The sequence below is a fragment of the Geospiza fortis genome, unplaced genomic scaffold (assembly GCF_000277835.1).
Source record: "Geospiza fortis unplaced genomic scaffold, GeoFor_1.0 scaffold104, whole genome shotgun sequence".
Classification (NCBI taxonomy): domain Eukaryota; kingdom Metazoa; phylum Chordata; class Aves; order Passeriformes; family Thraupidae; genus Geospiza; species Geospiza fortis.
In genome coordinates this window covers 4,615,077-4,623,861 of record NW_005054325.1, presented here as the reverse complement: position 1 = coordinate 4,623,861, position 8,785 = coordinate 4,615,077, and the positions used below count along the sequence as shown (strand labels likewise).

The 8,785-nt window shown below is 40.4% G+C and overlaps 1 protein-coding gene across 1 annotated transcript in view; it reads right to left on the bottom strand.

The window, feature by feature from the left end:
- TPMT (thiopurine S-methyltransferase) overlaps positions 1 to 8,779 on the bottom strand; it is a 9,872-nt gene extending 1,093 nt beyond the window's left edge. The window contains exons 1-7 of the mRNA XM_005420972.2: positions 8,731 to 8,779; positions 8,298 to 8,458; positions 7,425 to 7,517; positions 6,233 to 6,365; positions 5,684 to 5,736; positions 1,693 to 1,767; positions 896 to 981 (exon numbers count right to left, since the gene is read on the bottom strand). Coding sequence (XP_005421029.1) covers positions 896 to 981; positions 1,693 to 1,767; positions 5,684 to 5,736; positions 6,233 to 6,365; positions 7,425 to 7,517; positions 8,298 to 8,437 — 580 coding nt within the window. The 5' untranslated portion in view covers positions 8,438 to 8,458; positions 8,731 to 8,779. The remainder of the gene's footprint in view (positions 1 to 895; positions 982 to 1,692; positions 1,768 to 5,683; positions 5,737 to 6,232; positions 6,366 to 7,424; positions 7,518 to 8,297; positions 8,459 to 8,730) is intronic.
- Between the last annotated feature and the right edge of the window lie 6 nt (positions 8,780 to 8,785).

Genomic DNA, 8,785 nt, shown 5'->3' with positions numbered 1-8,785 from the left:
GTCAGGGTGTTTGGGGCACCTTGGGAGGCCAGACAGCTTCAGGTGTTGCTGCTGCTTCATCTGCAGCTGCAGCAGGGAATCATGAATGTGACAGGGATATGAGCACTCTCAGTGTGCTGTGTGAATCCAGCCTACAATCTCTTTATATTACAGTGGCATGACTAAGGCTAAGAGCTGAACATTGTCAGAGGAAAAGCAATGAATTAAACTGTTCTTGCTTGTGATAGCAAGACCTATTTTGGGGGGGGGGGGAAATTATGCTGAAGGGCCCAAAAGCAGAAAAGGATCTCTTTCTTTTGTGAGTTAATATCAACTAAAAAATCTCCCACTTAGGTACATAATACAAAAACTATAAAAGGAGAAATACCTTATGATTTTACAGAATTTCACCTCTTCCAAGTACATTCAGAGCGTGGTAGTGGCTGAGAGAGAGGCACAAGATGGGCAACACAATGGGTTGCAAATACCGGATAAACAGCATGAAGCTGATGTTCTTGGGAGTGTTTCAAGCTCCCAAGGCTAGACAGGATGTTAATAAATGCTCTGACTTCCATCTTCATTGTAGCAGCCACATTTACAGTTTCATTTCATTGTTAATATACCACGAGTGTCCTCAACTTACCTTTAGCATGTCTGAATGCTAGAGAAAACACAAATTTAGTCCCAAGCTTGGTCAATATCTAAACTTTTTAACCCACAGTTATACACAGTCATACTGGGGTCACAAGCTAACAAAGCTATGCAGATAAAAATCTAACCAGCTAACAAAGCTATGCAGATAAAAATCTTGGGGAAGATACTAATGCATCTACAATTTAATACATCTACATCTAATACATCTTTATACAATTTGTATTAGAGCAAAATCACAACGTGAGCAGTACTAAGTTCTCACCTTTGTGTTTGTTTGGATCATATGAAACTGTAACAAGGAGATATGAAGAATTTTTCTCCACTAGGCTGATCATCAAACTGGCATAGCTAAAAGGAAAAAATTATAATTTATTATTTTTGTAAAGCATTCAAGCATAGCTTTCAAAATATTCAACAAAATGCATTTCTATGCAGACAGAATTTGAACTGAACTGCACAGAGACTAACCAAAACTTAGTTTAAATTTCAGGAGCATAAAATTCATGCCACACGTGAGAAACATAAAATAAAAGTTGTATTTATTCCCCATAAACAAGCATTTATCTTTTTTTGCACATTCAACTCAAGATTCATAGACAAAGTATTCATCTGCCACAGTCCAGAATACAGTACACAGTACAGTCCTTATCTTTTAAAATTATTGTGAATTGAAGATTCTGTATCTAATTAAAAAATCCTGAGAGCAGGTTCAAACTAAATTTGGGCTGGCTATAGGCAAGAACAAAAATTTGTAATCAAGGAGAGTGAGGAGGAAAGGAACAAAGACGGAAGAAGTAGACGTGGTGAAAAGGAAATAATAGAATTCAGATGAGCCTTGCAGCCCTGCTTCTGCTGGGTTGCAACAAACCACATATTTTCCTACCAAGAGGCAGGGTGGCTTCCTGAAGGAAGAATAAAGCACTCTGCAGATGCTTGTGGTAGAGAAGAGCTTGTGTAGGTTTATCCTTTAAATGAAAAACGACTCATTAACAAGTCACAGGATCAAAAACTTGTCACTGATACATCAGAGAAAAGGCAGTAACAATGCAATTTACTCACCGTTGTCTGTCACATGGATTCACGGCTACAAGAGCTCCTCTGTCCCAAACCCCATCAAACTTGCCAACTATTGAGCTATAAGGAGATAAGGAAAAGGCTTAAAAATAGTAAAAAGGGACCTTCATCTTCTTTCAGACACTTTTGTGAGGTCACAAAGATTCTGCAGCTAGTGATTTCCCACCACCTTTCTGTTACAGTGAAGCATTTTTATAATCCAAACCAACAGGACTTGGAACTCAAGAAACCCTCCTGGTTCTTTGTCCTGCTGCAATAGCAAAGAGGTGTGGGAATTGGTCAGTGCTTCCCCATCTTTAGGGACTGATGAGACATGGCAGGGAGGAAGGAGTGTACTTTTAACACATTTGGGCTACAAGTCTGGGTGTCCAGTAACCACATCCTTTACTGTCTAACATTCACTCAGCACATCAACAGTTCTTGACCGTGCATGATTTCATATGCAGGCTAAGGAAGCTGCCTTGTTGCTTTACTATCATTGACTCAGCACATTCTCAGTTGCTTTACTACCATTGACTCAGTAACTTTAGACACCTAAATCCCCAGCTACGTGCCCAGGACAGCTTCAGCTTACAATTTGTTTAATGCTAGAAAAGCTAAGTTACACTGCTGCTTGCCTAAGTGCAACTCTGCTGCAGACACTAGTTTTGTTCCTGGATATGCTGGCAGATGGCTTCAGCAGCCACCCAAAGTCTGCCAGTGAGCAAGACTATCAAGAAATGCCTTTATTAATGGATGGTAAGAGCAGCCAGAGCAACACAAAAGAATATCTGGGGATAAGAAAGAGCCTTGTTTTTGGTAATTATTAAAATAGGAGTAAGACAGTATGGTAGTAATTAAGTAAATTGCGTAATTTTAAAGAAAGTTTGAATAAGTTTACTTAGAAAAATGTGGTATGGAATTGTGCAATACTCTTCTGCCCACCGGGCAGGTGTCAGAGTCCAATTGCATCACTTCTGTCTTCATTTCTGTACAGGTTTTGGCTAGGGTAGAGTTACCTTTCTTCATAGTGGCTTGCATGGGGCTGTGTTGGTGGATTTGGGCTTGAAATCATGTTGATAACACACTGATGAGTTAGTTACTGCAGAGCAGCACTTACACAGCACCAACTCATTTTCTGCTCCTCACGCCCTGACACCAGTGAGTAGGCTGGAGAGTACATGAATGAACAAGACACTGGGTGGGGACACAGCAAGCACAGCTGACCCCAGCTGAGCAAAGGAATATTCCAGACCATCTGGTTCCGCTCTCAGCAATAAAACTGGGTGGGGGGTTGGTGGATGGGGGCACTACTTGGCTGCTGGCTAGGCATCAGTTGCTTGGTTGGTGGTGGGCAACTGCTTTCATTTGCACCACTTGTTTTTCGTGGTTTTTATTTTCCTCTCTCTTTGGTTGTTCTTTGTTGTGTATTTTTTTTCTTACAACTTTTTGAAATTTATTTTTAATTATTAAACTCCACACACATTTCTTTCTTACTTTTACCCTTTTGATTGTTCCCCACCATCTCATGATGGGGGAGAGAGCAAGCAGCTGTGTGGTGCTTAGTTCCACCACCTTAGCCAGAGTTAAACCATGAGAACTTCTCTCTCACCACTGCTATTTTCACTGCAATGGCATTGCTAAGTCTCTGGCATGTAACCTACAAGCTGATCTTGTATTTCCCACTCTACTGTGATGAGACATGATAACACTTTCAAGTGCTGACTTCTTTTAAAGTTCTCCAAGTCTAAGCATCTAATTTAAATAACCAGCCTTGTAACTGAAAGGAGATTTTTAAAGAGATAGTTAAAAAAGCAATGGACGTTCAGGGCACAAAGGAGAGTTTAGTGGGGCAAGTGACAAATGTGATCTTCTGAAGCTTGGAGGCAGTTCTCCTCTCTGCATAGCTGAGTCTGCTGGGTGACCTCATGCAAGCCACTGAGGTTTTCTCCACTTGATTTTTCTTTCAAACTTTATTCTGGTCTAACTGGAATGGCAGCAGTGGCTCCAAACATGCATTTCATGTACTTTACTCCTAAGCTATTTCATCAAGGCCTACAGACATCCCGGGCTGCAGGCAGGCTCATGCTGTGGCCTTGTCTCAGTCCTGGTCTCCTGGCTGCCCAGATCTCAGGACCTGCTGAGTGTCTGGGTGCTCCTTGTCCCTCTGCACATCCAATTTCCTTCACAACACAATGAAGCCATGAGGAAAAGGTCAAAAAAGGCACACAGCTGTCTTTCATACTGATGCAGATTCAGGATGAAGCTAAGGTATGAGGAAGCACTTTCACTGTAACACACTGCTATGTGTTTATACGGCGTTCAGCATGGGTTAGGGACTACTACATCTAACAAAATTTAACATGGAAATCAGAAATTCACATATCTGCAGAAAACCCAGTGGATTTAAGAAGAAACTTGTGAATTTCTATCTCTGTATATGTTTAGTAGTTTCAGTTAATGCAATTTTTGATTTTCTTTTGAAGTCTTGCAGCCAAAATTGTATTAGGAGGTAGAGTGATTGTGTAATGTAACTGTTTTACATATGTCCCAGAATTCCCAGAAAGAGCAGTAATTCCTGTTACTCTTTAACTAGCAAGAGTCTTTGAAACGTCCCATTCCGACAAAGGTCAGGAGCACATCTGAGTTTTCTTCTAATGAATGCTAGGCTAATGGAGATGAAAGGAACCTGTTAGTAGGCCAGCCTCAGCAAGAGAGAATGAATTTTAATTTCCATAATTACTGTGTAATTAACCAAATTGTCTGCGCACAGAAACTAGAAGTGCATGTGCATTTTTCTAGTCACAGGTATCTGCTGACTGATGTTGGGAATACAGTTCATTCTGCATCCAGAACGTCTATCTATCAATTTATTTTGTGACAAACTATGGACTGGATCCAGTGATATGCACTGAAATTGTCACTAATTACCTACTTTAGTTTATTTCAAAGGGTTATTACACCATGTTGTGATAGAAGTTACAAGTTTCACCACACTTGCTACAAGTTTCACCGTACTTGCTACAAAACTTACGACTGAATTTTTAAAAAATTTATGAGAAGCTTAAGCAATCCTTGGGCAACTTGTCAACTCACAGCAAGAAAGATTTAAAGGGATCTACAGTGCAGCAAGTAACTACACTGGAGGGAAAAGGTGGGTAAGAAACCAGGCAGTATCTACAAGGTCACGTTCATACACACCCCATCTGTTCAACACTTTGCAAGACTAGTTACATACATACACCAGTCAAACCAACTGGAGTCAGCTGCAGCAGCAGAAGTCTCAGTCATGGATCTACTATCTGAAAGACTCTGGACTCTAGTAACGAATAGTTTTTTTCCCAGTATTTTGGCAGATTGTAAAAAAAAGAGATCATATAGTAAACACTGTGTTCTGTTGTCCTGAGCTACCTATTGTGCCTGTATATACTAGTTCTGGAAAGCCCATCAAAGTAAATGTTAAGACTTTACCTCCTCCCTACTGAAGAGACATGGGACAAAATTCTTGTGCCTGACAGTTGTTTGCAAGAAGAGCAAACAACACAAAAAAACCCCTTATAATCTAGGGAAAAAATCGCATCTGAGTAAGAACTGCAAGAAGAGGGAACTATTGTGCTAAGACACCTGTGGATATATTCTCTTTATTAAGTTACTCTGAGTAAGGGATTGTGCTTAAGTTTTGCTTCATAGAATTCATCAGTAATATTAAAGATAATTTGGTTTTACTGTAAAAGCAAAAATGTTTTTTTGATAACTTTCACAGAATGGCTTGGAATAAGAAGCCCATTTAAAGACAATTAGTTGTCATCCTTAATAATTAACAATGGAATTAGACTTTTGTTGGAGATTGGCCATTCAAATTTCTCATACAAATTAATGTGAGTTTGCTTAAGAGGACCTGACAAATCTTTGCTTGATTCAAATAAAATAATAGTATAGGACAGTATTAATACATATTTGATTATGGAGAATTGTAAAATACTATGAGTATTCCTACCTGGACAAATCATAAATACTGCAGCAGTAGAGGGAAATGTTGCCAGAGGTACTCTACAATAAAAGCAAAGGAAAAAATCTTTGTCAGCTAACTATCTTTAAATACGCACTCATAAGTATATATTTATATTTCACATCTTAAAATATACCCATACACTATTAAAAATGAAAGTTTTAAAATACATTTATGTGCGATGGGGAAAAACACAGAAATATTTTTAGTTTTAGATTACTGAGGTAACTCTTCTGATCCCCTCCAGAGAAGTTCTAATCTACCAAGGCATGCAACTTTTATCAATCTATCAAGGCATGCCTCTAGTGTTAAAATACATTCCTTCTACATTCAGGTGCTTCACTGTTACAAGAAGGCCAAAGTAGCAAGTTTAGAAGAATAACTTCTCAGTCCAAAAATACAACTCAGAGCTTCCTTTTAGACTTCTTCAGGAGAGGTGAATGATTACCAGTAAAATAGATGCATAAAAGCAGAATGACTCGTTTACTCAGTTATGCCAGAATTACACAATAAACCACACCAGATCATTTGACATACCTGGAACATTTTTGCTCCTGAAATCTCAGGGACTGGCTCCTCACAATAAGGCAGACTGTGTTCTGAAAAAAATTCCTTCACTGCTTGCTCACTGATTTCCACACCAACAATGCTGTGCCCCATGTCTGCCAGCCTGCACACAAGAGAGAGAAGGCCCAGGTTTACATTGGGCCCACAGGCTGGGCAAAATGCACATCTCCCATACATCATTTATTCATTAGGGAAAGCCTAGTTTTAGGATGCCCTGATATGCCTAATTCTGATTTTCTGAAGTGCTCACATTATATTGTACACCTCCCTTCCATGATCTGAGCTTAAATTAGCACCACTCAGCATACAGTTGACGAGGACTTACATGCTTTATTTAGATTTAATGAATTATTAATTTATTCCTACTAACTCAATGAAAACAGAGGTGAGCACAGTGAGACACTGTCCATTTCAGAAAGGTGCTGTGCTCTGAACTGAGGTGACTGAGGCACAGTGTCCACCCAGCTGCCTCTGTGGCTTGGCAGGAACGGGCAGCAAAGGCGCAGTAACCTCGGCGCTGCTGCAGCTCAGCAAAACACCAACGTGTGTCAGAGCCCACAATCAGCCTAGGGAGCAGGTACTGTGATAAAACCTGATAGCTGGATTACTTGAAGATGCAGTGCAGGTTTTAGCTTGTGCTTCCTCCCTCCAAGAAAAAGTACTGGCTTATATAGGCCCTAATTTTAAATACAACCCTCCCTCCCCATGCCCCCCCCCAAAAAAAAAAAAAAGGAAAAGTAAACATGAATTATAAAAAAAAAGAAGAAGTTACATTTAGCCCAAATCACTTAAATTTCCAGAGTGGCATGCCACATGGTCTCTTGAAAATGTTGTCTGACACAACTGATCTCATTGTGGGTAATTTAAGCTGGCACTGCTACAGAAAGCAGCACTGGCAAGGGCATAGATTCAGTCACTCTGTCCATCTGATTTCAGCATTTTCCAAGCTGAAATCAGTAGGACTTTCAGATCAGACCTTATCCATTCAATTTAATGCTACTATATAGAACACCAGTTTCCTCCTCCCTTCAGCTTCCAGTGATACTGCTTTCCTAGCAGTGGAAATGTGGCACATTTCCACTGGCCAGTACAAGGTTGGGAATTCCCCCTCCCTCCCTCCCCACATCAAGTAAGATTTTTGCTCTTATTAGCTGTGTTTTACCATTTCATCTCTACTGCTTTACCACAAAGTGGGAAAAATATCCTCAGTCCACTCCTGCCATTTAGAAGAACATCCAGATACTTTTGGAGGAGCCTGCAGAAGAACAGACACGTTTTACTTAACTCTATGAGTATTTGTGCTGGCACATGAAAAGCCAAGTGCTACGCACTATGCCAGGTAGCATGAAAACTCCACAATGGCACATATGTTATTAGCTCAACCTGCTTCATGCCATTAGAAATAAAAACCTAAAATAAAAGCATTCACCTTCCACTTACACAGCAAGAAAGTCAATTTCATGTAATTCAGAAATCAACACATTTCTGTTTGTTCTATTTTCTGTTTGCCTTTGCAACTAAACAGTCCAACCAACCCACCTCTAAGTATGTCATAACAGAGATTTTAAACAGAAAGATTATGAAACTTCTGCATCAAGCAAATCACTTTTACAGGTCTTGAAAGACTATATAATCAGGCTTGTTCTTTTAAGTCCTTGTCTTTTACTGCATGCTAGTTGCTCTGATGTCCTCTGCACATAGTTTCAAGGCCCAGTTTCACATGAACAAAGCATCTCCATTAGAAAATTTAAGATTTTCTAGCCAAACTGTCCAAGCTCTAAGGTTTAAAACCTGATTCAAGAGTAAAAGCTTTAAATTCATTTCAATACTTTCTTTTATCTGTCCTTTGACAAATGTAGGTCACAAAAATATCTATATTAATTTTTATTTCAAAAACCAAAATTAACGTGCCCATGTAAGATAATTTGCTTTTTGCAAATGTTCCATTTTCAATTAAGAGTTTCTCGAATGAGCCAAGCCAGTCATCTCATGGCATTACTTAAAACAGCTTAGGCAGAAAAGTGAAGTCACGTACGGATGCCCTTCTTCCTTGTGAAACCCGATGTTACCCATTTCCCATTTTTCTAGCCATTCCTCCTCTGTCACCACTCTGTCTTTCTGAGACCCAACATCAGAAGCTTCCAGGAGCCCGGATGCATCCGCTGAGTGGTCCATGTCTCCAGGGAGTGCTCGTAGCTGTGAAAAAAGAGAGAAGAATTACCCCCACCCAATGCATAGTTTGGAACTGGCCCTTACTTCCTCGAAACAAACAAAAATTTAGTAGAACTCAAGAGATCACCGTTTGGTGACAGTCGCAGTATACCGAAAGCGACACAGCCATCAGCACACTCTTGGCTCCCGATAAACTCGGCCAGACCCCGTTTCCCGGAGCGGCTGAACGGGCCCGCCCAGCACTGCGGGTCCGCCAGTGGCCTCCCTTTTCGCACCCATCGAGCAGCCCCCCCTCCCCCGGTAACGAAGGAGGGAGATGCCGACACTTCTGTCCCGTGAAACCCGCGGGCA